General features: G+C 42.0%; 3 protein-coding genes across 3 annotated transcripts; all 3 read left to right on the top strand.

The window, feature by feature from the left end:
• Positions 1 to 4,358: 4,358 nt before the first annotated feature.
• Positions 4,359 to 18,989, top strand: LOC308075602 (protocadherin gamma-A11-like; the record flags this gene model as incomplete). The annotated part of the gene is made up of 2 exons (XM_080415548.1): positions 4,359 to 4,920; positions 17,182 to 18,989. The coding sequence occupies exons 1-2, from the start codon at positions 4,362 to 4,364 to the stop codon at positions 18,987 to 18,989; spliced, it is 2,367 nt and encodes a 788-aa protein (XP_080271674.1). The 5' UTR covers positions 4,359 to 4,361.
• LOC308076347 (protocadherin gamma-A12-like) lies at positions 7,424 to 9,778 on the top strand (the record flags this gene model as incomplete). Its single annotated transcript, XM_080416582.1, has 1 exon — positions 7,424 to 9,778. One exon carries the CDS (start codon positions 7,424 to 7,426, stop codon positions 9,776 to 9,778), a length of 2,355 nt encoding a protein of 784 aa, XP_080272708.1.
• A 951-nt stretch (positions 18,990 to 19,940) lies between the features above and the next one.
• On the top strand, positions 19,941 to 22,223 carry LOC308075522 (protocadherin gamma-A12-like; the record flags this gene model as incomplete). Its single annotated transcript, XM_080415450.1, has 1 exon — positions 19,941 to 22,223. One exon carries the CDS (start codon positions 19,941 to 19,943, stop codon positions 22,221 to 22,223), a length of 2,283 nt encoding a protein of 760 aa, XP_080271576.1.
• Positions 22,224 to 22,265: the final 42 nt, after the last annotated feature.

Genomic DNA, 22,265 nt, shown 5'->3' with positions numbered 1-22,265 from the left:
GTAAAACATTTTAGCGAACTACACTACACACACATTAAAGGACTTGAGCCTATACAGTCTGCTATACACACACACACACACACACACACACACACACACACACACACACACACACACACAGACACAGACACAGACACAGACACACACACACACACACACACACACACACACACACACACACACACACACACACACACACACACACACACACACACCCCCACACACACACACACACACACACACACACACACACACACACACACACACACACACACACACACACACACACACACTATTATTGCTTGCCAATTAATGTTATCACTTAAAATACACAATTCAGTAAAATATTGATTTAGACTTGACTTCACTGAAGTGTGTGGTGTTATTAAAGTTTCCTACACACTACAACTCATGTCAATATTAAAGTCATATAGGCTAATAGTCTGATATGGTGTAAAATGTCCTCCCTGTCTGCCAATAGCCTAATAATGTTCACCTTGGCACAATATGTGCTCTCATTATCCCACTTTGCATATTTGCATATAAAAAGAGTCAAATATATAGAAACTCATTAGTAGCCTAGCCCTACATATCATGCCATGTTTTAGGCAAAACGGAGGGTGACCTTATCATAATCATGATTAAAGTCAGTTATGAGTGACATATTAATCTCAGAACTGGATTTGCAGATTAATCAATTCAGAAAAGGATAGCCTATATGTTTTAACAGTAGCCTATATATTGATGGGCAATATAAAACCTTCAAACACATTTGCATTGTTATGTCAATGTGACGTTAATGAAGTTATGACGTTTCATCACAGGGATCCATCTCCCCACTTTTGAGAAGGAAAAACCAGCGAAGAAAAAAAGAAACCCACAGCGGCTGTGTGGTAGAGACTTCACTTGCCCCGATCATCCAATTATGGTGGGTCAGATATTTGTTACAGATGTATGTATGTGACATCGATCAATCGATCAAACAAACATTCGATCACTCAATCAAAGCTCACCACGAGCGCCGGTCCCTTTAAGGAAAGAGGTCAGCTGATCCTGGAGAAGAAACACATCAGGAAGTAATAGCACAGCGAGGGAGATTTCAAATAATTAGACTTGACAGTAGCCTACAGTAGCCTGCTGTTTATCGCCCGATTGAACAGCTTTTGTGATATAAACAAAAAAACGTGACGTCTTGAATCGGATAGTCAGCGTGATTCAGTAATTTTCCCGGACATGGACAACGTAATTTATAGTGTGTTGTGTTGTGTGGGACAGAATGCGGATTGTTCTCTTCGCTTGGACAATTAAGCTGAGTGGACTGGCTGACTGGACACAAGTGCACACCCGGGGCCGGGACTACACCAGGAATAAGTAGGCATCCTGCTTTTATATGACCAATCTGTGGGGATTACACTACGTGGACACAATTAGCCAGGGAGAATTGCATTGCATGTTCAACAAAGAGTTCAGTAAAAGCCTGTCATAATTATCCATTTGGAACACTGACAGTAACCAAATGGCTGTATGTTGACAGGTGTTGATCATGTAAGCCTAATGTTGACTCTTGATTGATGATGTTTTACCATGTGGCACTCTGAGATTCCTTGTGAATTCCGTGAATGAAAAGTGCATTACAAATAAAATGTATTATTATTATTATTATCTTGTTCGTCCTTGGCTTCATAAGAAGTCAATATCCAATCATGACTTTTAGAGTGTTAAACCAGTAAAACCACCAGTCCAAATTACACCCTAACAGTTATAGTCATAGTATGACTTAGCCCTAGAATGTCTGTGATCTTACATACATTTCATGTATTCCAAATAATACACAGCCATAGATTGGTCTGACTGATCTGGGTGGCATAAAAGTGCTCCGCGCTGCGTGTGTACTCACCCAATAATTAATTCCTAAGACTTGGGTCAGAAATTGTCCTCTAGTTATCCATTTGACTTCACACGCATCACTATTTTTTAATTTAGTCTTTTTCTATTCTGCCTGCTCTTTTTCCCCAACCCTGTGTTGCCATTTCGGGGAGGAGACGGGTGTGTTAAATATTAGCTAATAATGTCAAGAATCAAGGTTTCTTCGTCACTTCGTAGAGGTTGTTGTTGTTTTTTTGCTCTGTGTCCCGAATAGGTGTCATTGAGGATTTTCTCTTTCTTAAACTTTATGAATTCAAATTCCTGTTGTAACGTAACGTGTTTCTTCTGCTTAATGTTTTATAATAAGCACCTTATTCAGATAAATGTGCGTTTCAAATTGGCAGCCGTTCATGTTTTGTAATTTGTAATGTGTAGGCCTACCCATATAATGTATGTAAAAGGCATTGCTAAAATGTTCGTTAACAGAAACAGTTGTGAACATTGCTGAAAGGTAGGCTTCTCAACAATAATCAGATATTCCTGAAAATCGTGTTAACCCTATGTCACCAAACGTATCATATATGATACACACATTACACTGATTTTTTTATAAATCAGTGTAATCAATACTTGGACCAAGAACCTGTTGTATCATATCTGACACATCCCCACTTCCCCCTGGACCATACCATTTGCACTGCAGGTAGTTACAGAGCCTCAGGTGGTCTGACCCAAAATGGCTGCCATCAACTAAACTGGAGAGGTTGATGCACTACTAACAAACAATTATTTTTTAAGCAGTTCGGGTACGTTTTCCTAGTATATCTTTACTAATATTTTGAAATAAGTGTTGGATAACTTGAATGCACTTATGAGCTCTCAAAATTTAGCATTTGAGTTTGTTTTTTATGATGTCAAAAGTGTTTGTATCATATTTGATACTACAGGTCTATAGTCCTTTACGATTTGTATCATATTTGATACTACAGGTCTAAAATATCCCCGCTTTTTTTTGTAATGTTAATACCGACTTGATTATTATTTTTTGTTTCAAAATGTTATCCCACGATTTTGTAACCCTATTTTTTACACCCAGTGCCAATCTCTATGTAATCCTGGGCACTACACTCCCTCTGCCAACCTAGGGAGGCCAGGGCCGAGCTCATGCCTCCTTCAATGCATGAGAGCTAACTGACCTTCTTATCACCTGACAGGGGAGAGTTTCCCTGGTTGGACGTAGCGCGTGGAAGGAACACGTTATTCCAACCAGTTCCTTTCCCCTCCATCAGGCGCCCCGGCTGGCCAGAGGGAGGCAGTAAAACCGACTTGAAATACCCCTTTTAATACCCCTTGTATCAAATATGATACAACAAATAAATGATACAAAGGAATGTTAAAAAAAATAAAACAAAATCAAAAATGTTTTAAGACCCAATAAAGTGTCCCTTTTCAAAATTTTGGAATTTTCTGACCTTTCCTTCATAGTTCAGGTTCTTAATAACGCCAGTGTAACGTCATGAATGGTCTAGTAGTGTAATCCAGATATCAGCCTATCAGACGTTTTAGATGGTATTTTGGAAGTATATATGTACGATTTGATATTTACCAAGAAATTAGATTAATTCTAACCTATTGGAACTATCAAACAGACATATTGACGTATGACATTGAGTAGTGAGTAGGCTATAAGAACGTGTAGAATGTGTAGTTTGACAAGTTCGGAAAGACAACAACCCTGCAGGGTGTGGCACTGTCCATGGTGCTGAAATCCTTCATATGGCTCTAGAATAGGTTTGGTTGTGTGAATTCCAAATGAAATCTATGATGGTATAAACAGCGTATATTTAGAAATAATATAAGTGGGTATTTCCCAGTCACAATCAAATATTTATATTTTCCATAACCAATTAAACCCACTTGGTAAACTATTACTTAACTGACTGGGGTCGGCTCTGTAGGCCTACTTAGTCCGCTATTCTTTTCCCCCGACATCATCTCTTTGCCAAAAAATAGCAAATCTACAAGGTCCTAAGCTTGTAGATTAATTAAGCTTGTAGAACTGCTATTTTTGGCAAATATTCCCCTCAGAAGGGATGCTATAGGGTTCAAGTTGTTAATGTAGCCTGCTGCATGCAATGAACTGCAATATAAAGGCATAGAATGCTCATGGTGTCGCTGTTCACCACCGGGGACCAGCTATGAGGACTTCACCTCCCCGTCCCATGCATCTCTCCACCCTACAAACAGTAGCCTATCATACAATTTTCTGCCTAAAAGACATAGGCCTACAGTAATAGGGCTATATCGAAAACTTATATAATTATTTTTTAAACTTATTTCTAACCAAGTGATTATTACTGTTGGAATGAGGTTTTTGGAATACTTGATTTAAAATGGAATACAAAGGATTGATCACCCTCGTCTTCAGTATTGTTGTATTTATTTCAACGCTGCAGTCGACACATGGAGACGTCAGCTATTCTTTCCCTGAAGAAATGAAACGCGGATCTGTTATTGGAAACATTGCTAAGGATGTTGGCCTTGACGTGAGCAGAATGTCTGCACGAAAAGCCCGTATTGAAACAGAAGGCGACAACAAACGTTATTGTGACATGAACCTGAGCAAAGGAGATTTAATTGTCGCTGATAGGATTGACAGAGATGGGCTTTGTGGCAAGAAAGCCTCCTGCGTTTTGAAACTGGAGCTTGTATTGGAGAATCCGTTGGAACTGCATCGTATTAATCTTCACATACAAGATATCAACGATAACCCCCCACTATTCAAAAAGGAAATAATTAAAATGGAAATCAGAGAATCTGCACACAAAGGAGCTCGCTTTTCATTAGATGAAGCTCATGATGCGGATATCGGGGAGAATGCTGTTAAAGGTTATACACTACAACAGAATGATAAGTTTGTATTGCATGTCGATGCTAAATCAGGTGGACGAAAGTCATGTGAACTGGTGCTGGAAAAAGAGTTAGATCGGGAACATGAACAAGAAATGAATTTAATTCTCACTGCCCTGGATGGTGGTTCTCCTCAAAGATCAGGTACTGTAGTCATACTCGTAACTGTACTCGATGCTAATGATAACGCCCCAGTGTTTAGCCAGGCCGTCTATAAAGCCAGTCTGCCTGAAAACTCTCCTCTAGATACTGTAGTCATTATAGTGACTGCCACTGATGCAGATGAAGGAATCAATTGTGAAGTAATCTATGAACTTGATCATGTCTACGCAGAAATTGGCAATGTATTTTCACTCGACAAAAAAAACGGTGAAGTGAGAGTTAGTGGGCCGTTAGATTATGAGGAGGAATCATCATTTGAAATTCGAATCAGTGCAAAAGATGGCCTTGGGTTGGCATCATACTCAACGTTGATAATTGAGATCACCGATGTAAACGACAATTCCCCTGTAATAAATATAAAGTCTTTAACTAACCCCATACCAGAGAACATGCTACCTGGAACAGAGATGGGCATCATTAATGTGCAGGACAAGGACTCTGAAAATAATCGACAGGTCCACTGTTCTATTCAACAAAACGTTCCTTTTAAGCTGGTTCCTTCCATCAAACAATATTATTCTTTGTTGACCACGGGGCAACTGGACCGTGAACTAGTGTCTGATTACAATATTACAATCACTGCCACTGACGAGGGCTCTCCACCTCTGTCCTCCTCTAAAACCATTCATTTATCAGTGAGCGACGTCAATGACAACCCTCCTGTGTTTGATGAACAGTCCTACAGCGCCCACGTGACTGAAAATAACAAACCTGGTTCCACTTTGTGTACTGTCATAGCTCGAGATCCAGACTGGAGACAAAACGGTACAGTGATTTACTCTCTTTTACTTGGTGAAGTTAACGGTGCTCCGGTGTCCTCCTACCTGTCTGTTAATGGAGACACGGGAGTGATCCACACTGTGAGGTCGTTTGACTATGAACAATTAAGGACACTTAAAGTGAACGTTATGGCCAGAGATAACGGTTCTCCTCCGCTCAGCAGCAATGTGACTGTCAATATTGTAATAACGGATGTGAATGACAACTCGCCTCAAATACTGTACCCCGCCCCAGAGGGTAACTCCTTCATGACTGAACTGATCCCCAAAGCTGCGCAAGGGGGCTCTCTGGTGTCCAAGGTGATAGCAGTCGATGCAGACTCTGGGCAAAATGCCTGGCTGTCTTATCATATTGTCAAGTCCACGGATCCAGGACTTTTCACTATTGGTGTCCACAGCGGAGAGATCAGGACACAAAGGGACATTTCTGACTCCGACAACATGAAACAAAACCTTGTTGTGACAGTAAAAGATAACGGACAGCCTCCTCTCTCTGCCACCTGTGCCATTTATTTAGTTATTTCTGACAACTTGGCTGATGTTCCAGAACTAAAGGACATGTCTTATGACGAGAGTAATTCTAAATTGACCTCTTATCTCATCATAGCGCTGGTATCCGTCTCTACATTTTTTTTCACCTTCATCATTGTCATCCTGGGTGTGAGGTTTTGTCACAGGAGAAAGCCCAGACTGTTGTTTGATGGAGCGGTTGCCATCCCCAGTGCTTATCTCCCTCCTAATTACGCGGATGTTGACGGCACAGGAACTTTACGCAGCACTTACAATTATGACGCTTATTTAACAACGGGGTCTAGAACCAGTGACTTTAAGTTTGTCAGCCCATATAATGACAACACGTTGCCTGTAGACCAGACTCTGAGAAAAACGCCCAGCGACTTTGCAGAAGCATTTGGAGACTCCGATTCATCTCCTGAGGTAGGACATATGCATTCATAAGTCATGCATGCCTATAATTGTGCAACTTTTGATTTTGGTGGCACTTATAACTGATTGCGTGTAGGCTACTGGCCCACTCTAATTCCACCTAACAACACTATTTGAATAACTACATCTAAAATGATAATGATAATCATAACAATAATAATAATAACAATGATAATAATAATAATAATAAATGCTCTTCATTTTTTCATAATAAAAAACTAAAAACGCTCTAATGCAAAACGAAGTTGAACGTGTAAACATTCTAATGATATAAGCGCTCAAATTACTTATTTTCAACATAACTCTCTCCATGGTGCTGATTCAGCCCAAGTTCTCGCTAGCTGGTTTCCAATTATTCCACAGATAAACAATATTTTTAGTTCAGAATTAATGAATGACTGTATTAATGAATAAATGAAATAAATAGTGATGTTTCCCGAGTAGTCACTTTTGTTTGGAAGAAATTACCACACAAGTGTGAATAGAATATCAGTATTATGCTATATCTAAGAATGACTCATAGCGTCGCTGTTTAACTACAAACTAACATTCTCCTCCCACTTGAAGCTATAAGGATATGCACTTTGCCATAAAAACCCATGGAAACGCAAATAATTGTTTCTTGGCTAGAAATTGATACACTCCAGAAAACGTCCGATTAATTGATTTTGCAATAACAAGCAAGGATATTCATTTTCTCCCTGAAGATGGGATACATTGGATTTTCTACGCTATTCCTTTTCCACGGCTCTCTTTTGTTCATGAGTCTAGGCTCGCATTCAGCCCATGGAGATTTTACCTATTCATTTCCAGAGGAATTGAAAAGAGGATCTATTATTGGAAACATAGTTAAGGATCTGGGAATGGATGCGATCAAACTATCATCTCGTAATGCCCGTATTGATACAGAGGGAAACGATAAACAATATTGTGACATAAATCTGAGCACCGGAGACTTGGTTATTGCAGGGAGGATTGATAGAGACGGGCTTTGTGCAAAGAAAGCGTCATGCGTTTTGAAGCAGGAGCTAGTATTGGAAAATCCACTTGAACTTCATCGCATTAGCCTCCATGTTCAAGATATAAATGACAACCCTCCGAAATTTAACGAGGAACATGTAACTATAGAAATGAGTGAATCAGCAGATAAGGGTGCCCGTTTTCTAGTGGGAGAGGCCCATGATGCGGATATAGGACAGAATTCAGTTCAAACGTACAGTTTACAAAGAAACGATAATTTCCAACTAGATATTGATAACGATGCAGTGAATTTAGTTCTCGAGAAAGAGCTTGATCGAGAAGAAAAACAAGTAATGGAGTTAGTTCTGACAGTATTGGATGGTGGTTCTCCGCAGAAATCAGGTACTGTAGTCATACACGTCACTGTAGTGGATGCTAATGATAACACTCCCGTGTTTACCCAGGCCGTCTATAAAGCCAGTCTGCCTGAAAACTCTCCTCTGGATACGTTAGTTGTTACAGTGAGTGCTACTGATGCAGATGAGGGAGTCAACGGAGATGTTACTTATGATTTTGATCACATGTCAGAATCTGACAAAAGGGTGTTTTCTATTGATCGCAACAGAGGGGAAATTAGAGTAAAAGGCGACGTTGATTATGAAGATGTGTCTTCCTTTGAGTTACGCATCAAAGCTAAAGATGGTATGGGTTTAGCTTCATACGCCAAACTGATTGTAGACATCTCTGATATCAATGATAATGCACCTGTGATTTATTTGAAATCCCTGTCAAACCCTATACCCGAAAATGCAGTACCTGGTACAGAGGTGGGCATTATCAACGTTCAGGATAGAGACTCTGAAAATAACCGACAGGTCCGGTGCTCCATTCAGCAAAACGTCCCTTATAAACTCATCCCATCGATCAAAAACTATTATTCTCTGGTGACCACAGGACAACTGGACCGTGAACTAGTGTCTGATTACAACATTACAATAACTGCTACTGATGAGGGCTCTCCACCTCTGTCCTCCTCTAAAACCATTCAATTATCAGTTGGTGATGTCAACGACAATCCACCTTTGTTTGAGGAACAGTTTTACAGCGCCTATTTTTCTGAAAATAATAAACCTGGCTCTACATTATGCACAGTTACTGCTCGAGACCCAGACTGGAAACAAAATGGAACAGTGATTTACTCTATTTTACCTAGCGAGGTGAAAGGTGCTCCGGTGTCCTCCTTTCTGTCTGTTAATGGAGACACAGGGGTGATCCACGTCGTAAGGTCGTTTGATTATGAACAATTTAGGAGCTTTAAAGTCAGTGTGATGGCCAGAGACAACGGTTCTCCTCCATTAAGCAGTAATGTTACTGTCAATGTGTTCATAACGGATGTGAATGACAACACTCCTCAAATACTGTACCCCGCCCCGGAGGGCAACTCCTTCATGACAGAGCTGATCCCCAAAGCTGCGCACGGGGGCTCTCTGGTGTCCAAAGTGATAGCAGTGGATGCAGACTCTGGACAGAATGCATGGCTTTCTTATCATATTGTCAAATCCACGGATGCAGGCCTTTTTGCTATTGGACTCCACAGCGGAGAGATCAGGACACTGCGGGACATTTCTGAAAGTGACAGCATGAAACAGAACCTCATTGTAGCAGTGAAAGATAATGGACAGCCATCGCTCTCTGCTACCTGTGCCATGCATTTACTTATTTCTGATAACTTGGCTGAATTACCGGAACTGAAAGACATGGCTCACGATGAGAACAATTCCAAACTGACTTCTTATCTCATTATCGCACTTGTTTCTGTCACCACATTTTTCCTGACGTTCATTATTATCATCTTGGGTTTGAGGTTTTGTCGTAGGGGAAAGCCCAGACTGTTGTTTGATGGAGCGGTTGCCATCCCCAGTGCGTATCTTCCTCCGAATTACGCAGATGTTGACGGCACGGCAACTTTACGCAGCACTTACAATTATGACGCCTATCTAACTACGGGATCTAGAACCAGTGACTTTAAGTTTGTCAGCCCATACGATGACAACACGTTGCCTGTAGACCAGACTCTGAGAAAAACGCCCACCGACTTTGCAGAAGCCTTTGGAGACTCCGATTCATCTCCTGAGGTAGGACATATGCATTCATAAGTCATGCATGCCTACCTAAATAATTGTGCAACTTTAGATTTAGGTGGCACTTAATATATCATAACTGATTGCGTGTGCTGGCCCACTCTAATTCCACCTAACAACACTATTTGAATAACTATATATAAAAGGATAATAATAACAATAATAATAATAATAATAATGATAAAAATGCTCTTCATTCTTTTCATAATAATAAATCACAAAAAAATGCGCTATTGCAAAACGAAGTTAAAAGTGTAAACATGCTAATGTTATAAGCACTCAAATTCACTTGTATTTTGAACATGACTCTCTCCATGGTGCTGATTCAGCCCAAGTTCTCGCTAGCTGGTTTCCATTTATTCCACAGCTAAACAATGCTTTTAGTTCAGAATTAATGAATGAATAAATGAAATAAATAAATAAATAGTGATGTTTGCCGAATAGTCACTTTTGTTTGGATGAAATTCCCACACAATTGTGCCTAGCATATCAGTATTATGCTATATCTGAAAATGACTCATAGCGTCGCTGTTTAACTACAAACTAACATTCTCCTCCCACTTGAAGCTAGTCTACATAAGGATATAGCCCTTTGCCATAACAACCCATGGAAACGCGAATAATTGTTTCTTGGCTGGACATAGATACACTCCAGAAAACATCCAATTACAATAACAAGCGAGGATATTCGTTTTCTCCCTGAAGATGGGATACATTGGATTTTCTACGCTATTCCATTTCCATGGCTTTCTTTTGTTCATGAGTGTTCAATTATCCAAGCCATAGGGCTAGAGAAAAGTGAATTATTATTGTTCATAGTAATGTGCTTTTATAATTCTTTAGGGATACCAAAATATTCTAATTAAGTCAAGTCTAGATGGAACCAAGTAGACAGTTGCAGGCCACTGTCTCTGTAAGTCATAAATTCCTACCCCCACTACCAGTTGGGGGTTCTAAACAAAGAAGCCCTACATTCCGGCGGGGGTAGGGTTGTAGACAAGGGACAAGGGCTTTGTGTGAGAACAAAGCCAAATGGTTGACTGGACAGATAGCAAAGATGCAGTCTGGCGTACTGTGGCAGGAAATGGGAGAAATCGCTGGGCTTTGTGGGTAATAACAACTTCCGGGTTTGCTGGAACTCTCTGGAGGAGGGCCTTGAGCTGGAAGCTGATAAATAAGGCTGCCTTGGGGCAAGCATTCAGATTCGGATAAGTGACTGAACCGTGGGTCGTTCTAGGATATGGGTTCTGGAGTGACTCACTGAATCATTTGGAAAGAGTGTGAGATTAATAGTGAGTATTGAACATTGTAATGATTGTATGTTTGATGGGTTCATGATTGTGTAATGTCATATCCTTAATACTGTAAATGTTCTGTGCTTGTTTTCTCTCTAAGGTTTAATTACCTAACTGATCTAAAGGCTACTAACTGACCTAAAGGTCTAACTAACTAACAACCTAAGTATTAGAATAGAGTTATATGTTTGTAATTGTGATTAGTAATAAAATACCTTAAAAGACACCAGTTTGAGTAATTTGCTTAGACCCTCCACACTCTGACCTACCCTTTCATTGGGCCTAGTAACCGTAGCTTAACTCTGCACAAAGCAGAAACTACGATTAACTATAAAAATGAACAGTAATTAAACTATTGTAATCCCCGGAGGGGATTTCTTTAGGGTTTAAGCGTTAAATTACGCAGTAATTAAACTATTCTTATGCCCCCGGAGGAGGCATTTTGAGTCAAAGTAGAATTACCTAGATTAAACTGTAGTGTCTCTTAAGAGAGACATCTATGAGTTAAGTTGATTACCGTGTTATCATAGGGATAACACAGTAATAAAACTATCGTAATCTCCGGAGGAGATTAGCTAGAGTTTAAGTGATTAAACTGTAGTGTCTCTTAAGAGAGACATCTATGAGTTTAAATTGATTAACCGTGTTATACGTGGTATAACACAGTAATTAAACTACTTATGCCCCCGGAGGAGGCATCTATGAGTTTTAGGCAGAATAGCCGTGTTATACAGAGGTATAACACAGTTATTGAACTCTGCTTATTACACAGTAAAAAGACTGTAGATTTGAGGATGCTGCGTGCTAACAATTCTATTGTCTGAGATACCGTTAGTGTAGCAAAGCTAGCGCGGGTTACTAAGGGGGTTATATTAGCACAGAAGAGGCTAGTTAGCTCAGGTAACAGCCACCGCTAGCTTACAGTGCTAAGCTAACTATTCCATTGTCTAGCACAGTGCTAAGCTAACAGCCACTCAGAGGGGGTGGGGGTTGCTACCAGCTAACTTTCCATTGTCTAGCATATTAGTGCTAGCTGCTAGCTAACTGCCATTATTGACAGAGAGGTGATTGTTGCCCCTGACCTGGGTGGTGGGGAAATACAATTAGCATTCTCTTTGTTTACCTGGGAGACAGAAAGTCTGTCCCCCCTTTGTTTACTGATAAGGGTTGGGGGAGGATTCTGCCAGTGTAATACACTGTTTAACCAGACTGGATGATAGACTGATACTGTGAGTAACTAGATGATTAGTGTACAAGAACAGGGGATCAATGGTAATCATTGTGGGTTAAATACTAGAATGTACATTGGTAGAGCAAAATAAATCCTATCCAGTATTAATTAACAAAATTAACTAATGTAAGTACACCATTAAAAGGCTTCTTGCGTGGAATGCTGATAGGGTGGGTGCTATTTTACAGGTTAAACACAGTGTTAATTAATTATTGTTGTTATATAGCTAAAGGCTGAAACAACACTGTTACTTGCTAAAAATAACTGACGATTACTGTCACAGCCCATTGAATTAAGACTAACTAACAGACCTTATACCCAAAGAGGGGAGATGGAAGTGTTAGCTGAGTTAATAGGGAAGTGTGAAGCAGCTCAAGCAGTTTTTAGGAGGGAAGTAAAGTTTATTGTCCTGCTGGATTTACCAAAAGAAAGGGCAGTAAGGGAGCTAAGAGCCGAATTAGCTAGATTCCTTAAGGTTGTTACATATTCTATCGCCATACTAGAAATTGATGAAGAAAGTTCATCTGAGATCTGCAGGATGCAAAATGACTGTTGCCAAGAGTATGACGAAACATTGAAGCAGGTCTGGTTTGAAGCGGCCCAGGAAGAATATGGGTCCCGCTTCACACATCCCAAAGTGAGTGAACTCCCTGCTGTGAGGGAGGGATATCTCCTCATGACGACACGCTGGGAAAGCGCAGGGGACGTCGCTTCCAACCCACTCTTCACGACGGAGGGACCAGAGGACGTCGCTACCAACCCACTCTTCACGAGGGTGTCAGAGGACGCCACTGCTGCGACGGACGACGCCGCCAGCCCACTCAACACAGAGGGGTGCCAGCAACTGGAGGTCACTGAACCAGGAGGGACCCCATTCCACGCTGCGATCGAGGGAGCAGCTGCAAAGGTGCCACTGGTGATCGATGGAGCTGGACCGGGGGAAGCAGACCACGCTGCAGAGGGGGGTAGGAATGTCACACCTACAGATGGATCAGCTGGGCCAGCAGTCCTCAGAGTGAAACCAGATGGCATCACTACTGCAAGGGACAACGCAGAGACCCCTTTCCACGCTGCTCCGAGGGAGGCAGGAACCCCTTTCCACGCTCCGAGGGAGGCAGAGACCCTTTTCCACGCTGCTCCGAGGGACCACGCGGAGAAGGAGGTCAATCCTGAGGAAGTAACTGCGGAGAACCAGTCACTGGAGATCGAGAGAGCAGCTTCGATGGACAACGCGGCGGAGGGATATCTCCTCATCACGACACGCAGGGAAGGCGCCGAGGAGGTCGTGACGGCCGGCGGAGAGGAGCCATCGGCGGCGGGGGAGGTGCCACTGGCGATCGAAAGAGCTGCTCCTGCGGAGGCCGCCGGGAACGCGGAGGCCGAGAGGGAGGTTCCAGAGGGAACCAACGTCGCAGATGAGCAGACCGCCAGGGAGGCCGCTTCAATGGACGTCGCCACGGCGGTGAAAGTCTTCACCAATCCACTCAACGCAGAGGAGAAGCACGTCGACGCTACCACACCAGGGCGAAGGACCAGCCAACCGGGGGGTCCATCCAAGCGCCTGTCTCACAAAGGTGGGAGGAGACCAGCTACCAGCGGACCGGTGGCGTTCGAGAAGGAAGCCGAGTCGCCTGGCAAGGGTGGCGTTCGCTCCAAGCGCTCGTCTAAGAAAGGTGGCAGGCAGATGGCCCAAAGCAGACCAGTCAGGCCTGTCAAGGGTGGCGTTCGCTCCAAACGCCCGTATAACCAAGGTGGCAGGAGGCAAGCCGGAGGCAGATCGGTCGGGTCTGTCCGAAAACGGGGACTGGGCGCCAGACCAGCTCCCCCAAAACCCCTCAGAAAGAAGTCTGAGTGGATAAATCTTGGCATCCGGGCGCCTGCTCGGAAAGAGAGGGGCGGATTGCAACGTCGGGTCCTTACAGTTCTGACCGCCAAAATCCAGGCAAAGAAAGTGCTTTATTTTGGTGGGGCTGTAACTACAAAAAAGAAGGTGAAGATTAAAGAGACAGCTGCAGAGGAGATCCACCCAGAGGGCGCCGCGGGGGACGTGACGGTCGAAGTAGAGACGCCTACGGAGAACGCCGAGGGGAAGACCGACACCAATTCACTCACCGACATCACACCAGTGCAGAGCGTCATGGCACCACCTAAGAAAGGTGGACTTTGCCCCGAGCCTGTGGCCCTGTTGGGTCAAGGTGGGAGGTCAGTAGCAACGAGAGCCAGACCAGTCGAGCCTGAAGCCCTGTTGGGCCAAGGTGGGAGGTCAGTAGCAACGAGAGCCAGACCAGTCGAGCCTGAAGCCCTGTTGGGCCAAGGTGGGAGGTCAGTAGCGACAAGAGCCAGACCAGTCAAATGCGATTGTGCAAACTGCAAGCCTCTTGACCTCCTGAAAAAATGCAAATGTGAAACCTGCAAGCCACGTAAACCCTTCGCACCAGCCCGGTGGGTCGTGGGGAAATTGCGAGGGAAGAAGGAAAAGTTGAAGCAGAAAGTCACTGTCCCACCACAGTCATCAGCGCGGGCTGGTGGTGGGATTGCAGTTCCACTGGTGGCTGGTGGTGCCAGCAAAGTGACACTGACAAACGAACAGGCTTGACTAACAGGTCTATCCAGTTAGTAGCTGTGAACAGTGGTACGCGGTGCGGACAATAAGCGAAAAAGATGCCAACGTGGTGTCTAAAAAATCGAAATGTCTTATTTGAGCGACTGTTTACTTAGGAATTTCGAGAGATATTGTGTAAATGAATGTATCATTTGTAGTGTTTACGATATTACCAGAAGAAATAACTTGCATAATGAAATGTATTAATTTACTGCCGACAATATGCCACTAAGTCAAAATGCAACAATAATTTGGAAGGTTCTTCCATAACAACAAAATTATTCAGTACTGATGTGGACTCATGATCTGAGCAATCAGGCCCTTTTGAATTATTATTTGTTGATTGTATCAAAAGCATTTTGGGATGTGGGTTTAAATGCAGAGTGAAGTTTCTTAAAGGTAAGATTGTAGATCAGCCATTTTAAAATCTTTTAAACCCTTTACCCAAGTTACTATGTCAATTGCCATGGCAACATGCCCTAAATAGGACATTGACTTACTAGGGAAACAGTGGGAGGAGGAAAGGTTTCCAAAATCAATTTGGATTATTAAAAAAGTTTAAAAATTACAAATTGAGAAAGTTAAGTTGAACTGTAAATTATTCCAAAATATGGGTTTAGAGCCACTTAATGACAATGAGTGAAAATTGTGTTGAGAATGTAACCTGTATGAGTGTGGGATCAGAGCAGTTTACATAGATGAAATCGAACTTCCCAAAGCCATGATTTAAGAAGCCAAAAAAGCTCACCGAAAAATGGTGAGTAGAGGTTGGTTGTGAGAGAACTGAACATGGTTCAGTTATCTCAGGTGGGAGGTGTTCAATTATCCAAGCCATAGGGCTAGAGAAAAGTGAATTATTATTGTTCATAGTAATGTGCTTTTATAATTCTTTAGGGATACCAAAATATTCTAATTAAGTCAAGTCTAGATGGAACCAAGTAGACAGTTGCAGGCCACTGTCTCTGTAAGTCATAAATTCCTACCCCCACTACCAGTTGGGGGTTCTAAACAAAGAAGCCCTACATTCCGGCGGGGGTAGGGTTGTAGACAAGGGACAAGGGCTTTGTGTGAGAACAAAGCCAAATGGTTGACTGGACAGATAGCAAAGATGCAGTCTGGCGTACTGTGGCAGGAAATGGGAGAAATCGCTGGGCTTTGTGGGTAATAACAACTTCCGGGTTTGCTGGAACTCTCTGGAGGAGGGCCTTGAGCTGGAAGCTGATAAATAAGGCTGCCTTGGGGCAAGCATTCAGATTCGGATAAGTGACTGAACCGTGGGTCGTTCTAGGATATGGGTTCTGGAGTGACTCACTGAATCATTTGGAAAGAGTGTGAGATTAATAGTGAGTATTGAACATTGTAATGATTGTATGTTTGATGGGTTCATGATTGTGTAATGTCATATCCTTAATACTGTAAATGTTCTGTGCTTGTTTTCTCTCTAAGGTTTAATTACCTAACTGATCTAAAGGCTACTAACTGACCTAAAGGTCTAACTAACTAACAACCTAAGTATTAGAATAGAGTTATATGTTTGTAATTGTGATTAGTAATAAAATACCTTAAAAGACACCAGTTTGAGTAATTTGCTTAGACCCTCCACACTCTGACCTACCCTTTCATTGGGCCTAGTAACCGTAGCTTAACTCTGCACAAAGCAGAAACTACGATTAACTATAAAAATGAACAATGAGTCTAGGCTCACATTCGGCCCATGGAGATGTTACCTATTCATTTCCAGAGGAATTAAAAAGAGGATCTATTATTGGAAACATAGTAAAGGATCTGGGAATGGATACGATCAAACTATCATCTCGTAATGCCCGTATTGATACAGAGGGAAACGATAAGCAATATTGTGACATAAATCTGAGCACCGGAGACTTGGTTATTGCAGGGAGGATTGATAGAGACGGGCTTTGTGCAAAGAAAGCGTCGTGCGTTTTGAAGCAAGAGCTAGTATTGGAAAATCCACTTGAACTTCATCGCATAAGCCTCCATGTTCAAGATATAAATGACAACCCTCCGAAATTTAACGAGGAACATGTAACTATAGAAATTAGTGAATTAGCAGTTAAAGGTGCCCGTTTTTTAGTGGGAGAGGCCCATGATGCGGATATAGGACAGAATTCAGTTCAGAAGTACAATTTACAAAGAAACGACCATTTCCGACTGGATATTGATAACGATGCAGTGAATTTAGTTCTTGAGAAAGAGCTTGATCGAGAAGAAAAGCAAGTAATGGAGTTAATTCTGACAGTATTGGATGGTGGTTCTCCGCAGAAATCAGGTACTGTGGTCATACACGTCACTGTACTGGATGCTAATGATAACGCTCCCGTGTTTAGCCAGGCTGTCTATAAAGCCAGTCTGCCTGAAAACTCTCCTCTAGATACGTTAGTTGTTACAGTGAGTGCTACTGATGCAGACGAGGGAGTCAACGGAGATGTTACTTATGATTTTGATCACCTGTCAGAATCTGACAAAAGGGTGTTTTCTATTGATCGCAACAGAGGGGAAATTAGAGTAAAAGGCAACGTTGATTATGAAGATGTTTCTTCGTTTGAGTTACGTGTCAAAGCTAAAGATGGTTTGGGTCTAGCTTCATACGCCAAACTGATTGTAGACATCTCTGATATCAATGATAATGCACCTGTGATTTATTTGAAATCCCTGTCAAACCCTATACCCGAAAATACAGTACCTGGTACAGAGGTGGGCATTATCAACGTTCAGGATAGAGACTCGGAAAATAACCGACAGGTCCGGTGCTCCATTCAGCAAAACGTGCCTTATAAACTCATCCCATCCATCAAAAACTATTATTCTCTGGTGACCACGGGACAACTGGACCGTGAACTAGAGTCTGATTACAACATTACAATCACTGCCACTGACGAGGGCTCTCCACCTCTGTCCTCTTCTAAAACCATTGAATTATCAGTTGGTGACGTCAACGACAATCCACCTGTGTTTGAGGAACATTTTTACAGCTCCTATTTGTCTGAAAATAATAAACCTGGCTCTACATTATGCACAGTTACTGCTCGAGACCCAGACTGGAAACAAAATGGAACAGTGATTTACTCCCTTTTACCTGGCGAGGTGAAAGGTGCTCCGGTGTCCTCCTATCTGTCTGTTAATGGAGACACGGGGGTGATCCACGTCGTAAGGTCGTTTGATTATGAACAATTTAGGAGCTTTAAAGTCAGTGTGATGGCCAGAGACAACGGGTCTCCTCCACTAAGCAGTAATGTTACTGTCAATGTGTTCATAACGGATGTGAATGACAACGCTCCTCAAATACTGTACCCCGCCCCTGAGGGTAATTCCTTCATGACTGAGCTGATCCCAAAAGCTGCGCACGGGGGCTCTCTGGTGTCAAAGGTGATAGCAGTGGATGCAGACTCCGGACAGAATGCATGGCTTTCTTACCGCATTGCCAAATCCACTGATCCAGGACTTTTTACTATTGGACTCCACAGCGGAGAGATCAGGACACTACGGGACATTTCTGAAAGTGACAGCATGAAACAAAACCTCATTGTGGCAGTGAAAGATAATGGACAGCCACCTCTCTCTGCTACATGTGCCCTTTATCTACTTATTTCTGATAACTTGGCTGAATTACCGGAACTGAAAGACATGGCTCACGATGAGAACAATTCCAAACTGACTTCTTATCTCATTATCGCCCTTGTTTCTGTCACCACCTTTTTCCTGACGTTCATTATTATCATCTTGGGTTTGAGGTTTTGTCGCAGGAGAAAGCCCAGACTGTTGTTTGATGGAGCGGTTGCCATCCCCAGTGCGTATCTTCCTCCGAATTACGCAGATGTTGATGGCACTGGAACTTTACGCAGCACTTACAATTATGACGCATACCTGACGACGGGTTCTAGAACCAGTGACTTTAAGTTTGTCAGCTCTTACAATGACAGCACACTTCCAGCAGACCAGACTTTGATAAAAACACCAACTGACTTCGCTGAGGTATTTGGAGACTCCGATTCATCTCCAGAGGTAATACGATCCACTCTTTTGCCTCTTGTTGTATTATCTGGGTTCACATCCGGCCCGAGTATGGCGATTGGCTAGCTAATGTTTTTGATCACAAGGTGGCCATACCTCACAGGTTGTTCATTCCACCCTTACTGCAAGAGGATACTACTTTATTGTATAAAATGCTCCAGATGCGTATTGCTCCTGACTCTGTATTTTCATATTATCATATGAAGATGTTTGTATGTGTACCTAGGGATAGACAAACAGACCCATTTAAATTACCATATTAACTAAAATGTACCCTTTAATAATACTTAATAATTAGTCATTTATAATATAATTAGTAATTAATAATATAATTAGTAACAATATTAATAATATTGCTTTTACGCTATTATTCATATTAATTGTGTTATTTAAGATCGTTGCAGAAGCGCATGCGTATACAGGCTTGTAAGTAGGCTCATTTCTATAGACATAATAATGATTTATTCAACTTGGCCCCTATATTGCAAATGCAAAGCTATTAATTTTTAATGTGAATTTACAAACTATATGTCTGTGATCATTTTGTGTGCCATGAACATATTTTGATCACAATTTACATTGACCAATGGTTGCCTTATAGGTATTGATGAACCGAGTTTTTTTCTTTCATCTTATTATGTTTGGTCTTTTAGACTATTTCAGGGTTTATATTGTCCTTTTTTATATGTAACGACGCAAATATACTGAAAGTGTCGCTGTTGACCAGCAGAGCAAAATGACCGTCTTCACATCTTCATCTTCATCGAAAGCCATTCTTTAAATTAGTCAGATGGACTCACATTATAGCCTGCTTTTTGTCCTAGCTTTGTCCTCTAATAGTATATATAACATATATATGTTTTGATAACATCCAGTAGGCCTATATATTCAAACTGGATTTTGTTTTTTATCAAGATGAGGCATAACGGATTCTCGATGGTTGGTCTAATCGTCGTTTTCTTTCTTTCAATGCTGCACCTCGTTTATGGAGACTTGAGCTATTCTATTCCCGAGGAGATGAAACAGGGTTCTGTAATTGGAAATATTGCACAGGATCTTGGATTTGAGGTGAACATATTGTCTTCCCGAAAGGGCCGTGTTGATTCCGAGGGAAATCGTAAACCTTATTGTGACATTAATCTCAGTACTGGTGATTTAATCGTTTCGGAGAGAATTGACAGAGACAGCCTTTGTGGAAAGAAAGCGTCGTGCTTTCTAAAACAGGATGTTGTGTTAGAAAATCCCTTGGAGGTCATACGAGTAAGTCTTAATGTTAAAGATGTAAACGACAACTCACCACAGTTTAAAGATGACACAATCGAAATGGAAATAACAGAATCAGCAGAGAAGGGCACACGTTTCTCAATAGAGGAAGCCCATGACGCAGACATTGGTCAAAATTCTGTTCAGATGTACACGTTGCAAAATAATGAACATTTTATTCTCGCTGTTGACAGTAAGAGAGTTGAACTTGTACTGAAAAATAAACTCGATAGAGAGACCAAACAATATATCAGTTTGCTACTTACAGCTGTAGATGGTGGTTCTCCACAGAAATCAGGTACTGTCGTTATACACGTTACTGTACTGGATGCTAATGATAACGCCCCAGTGTTTAGCCAAGACACATATAAAGCCAGTCTTCCTGAAAACTCTCCTCTAGATGCTGTAGTAGTTAAAGTGAGTGCTACTGATGCAGACGAGGGGGTGAATGGAGAGGTAACATATGATTTTGGCCACGTGTCAGATGAAGATGAAAAGCTATTTTCAATTGATCGTAAAACAGGAGAAATTAGACTAATTGCAGAAACTGATTTCGAAGCAGTAACTTCTTTTGAATTGAGAGTGAAAGCGAAAGATGGTTTAGGACTAACTTCGTACTCAAAGGTGGTTATAGATATAACTGATGTGAACGACAATGCCCCAGTTGTAAATATAAAATCTCTCACTAACCCCATACTAGAGAGTATACCTTCAGGTACCGAGGTGGGCATTATTAACGTAAAGGACAGAGATTCTGAGAATAATGGACATGTCCACTGTTCCATTAAGCAAAATGTTCCGTTTAAGCTCATTCCATCTATCAAAAACTATTATTCTCTGGTGACAACAAGTGAACTAGACCGTGAACTAGAGGCTGATTACAACATTACAATCACTGCCACTGACGAGGGCTCTCCACCTCTGTCCTCCTCTAAAGAATTGAAATTATCTATAGGTGATGTCAACGACAATCCACCTGTGTTTGAGGAACCGTATTACAGTGCCCACGTGACTGAAAATAATAAACCTGGTTCCACTTTATGTAGTGTTATTGCTCGAGACCCAGACTGGAGACAAAATGGCACAGTGATTTACTCACTTTTACATGGTGAGGTGAACGGAGCCCCGGTGTCCTCCTTTCTGTCTGTTAACGGAGACACTGGGGTGATCCACGTCGTAAGGTCGTTTGATTATGAACAATTTAGGAGCTTTAAAGTCAGTGTGATGGCCAGAGACAACGGGTCTCCTCCACTCAGCAGTAACGTGACTGTCAATGTGTTCATAACGGATGTGAATGACAACTCTCCTCAAATACTGTACCCCGCCCCGGAGGGCAACTCCTTAATGACAGAGCTGGTCCCAAAAGCTGCGCACGGGGGCTCTCTGGTGTCCAAGGTGATAGCAGTGGATGCAGACTCTGGACAAAATGCATGGCTTTCTTATCATATTGTCAAATCCACGGACGCAGGCCTTTTTGCTATTGGACTCCACAGCGGAGAAATTAGGACACTGCGGGACATTTCTGAAAGTGACAGCATGAAACAAAACCTCATTGTAGCAGTGAAAGATAACGGACAACCTTCTCTCTCTGCTACCTGTGCCATGTTTTTACTTATTTCTGATAACTTGGCTGAATTACCGGAACTGAAAGATATATCTCATGATGAGAACAATTCCAAACTGACTTCTTATCTCATTATTGCACTTGTTTCTGTCTCCACTTTTTTCCTGACGTTCATTATCATCATCTTGGGTGTGAGGTTTTGTCGCAGGAGAAAACCCAGACTGTTGTTTGATGGAGCGGTTGCCATCCCCAGTGCGTATCTTCCTCCGAATTACGCAGATGTTGATGGCACAGGAACTTTACGCAGCACCTACAACTATGACGCCTATTTAACGACAGGTTCTAGAACCAGTGACTTTAAGTTTGTCAGCTCTTACAATGACAACACGCTGCCTGCAGACCAGACTCTTAGAAAAAGTCCCACAGACTTCGCTGAGGCCTTTGGTGACTCTGATTCATCTCCTGAGGTATGAGTTATTTTTTTTTCAAAATCGTATTGCATTATGATTACCTCC

This window comes from Gymnoscopelus braueri, assembly GCF_963280865.1.
Source record: "Gymnoscopelus braueri genome assembly, chromosome: 20".
Lineage (NCBI taxonomy): Eukaryota > Metazoa > Chordata > Actinopteri > Myctophiformes > Myctophidae > Gymnoscopelus > Gymnoscopelus braueri.
Note: the sequence above shows the minus strand (reverse complement) of the source record. Positions and strands in the feature narration are given on the sequence as shown.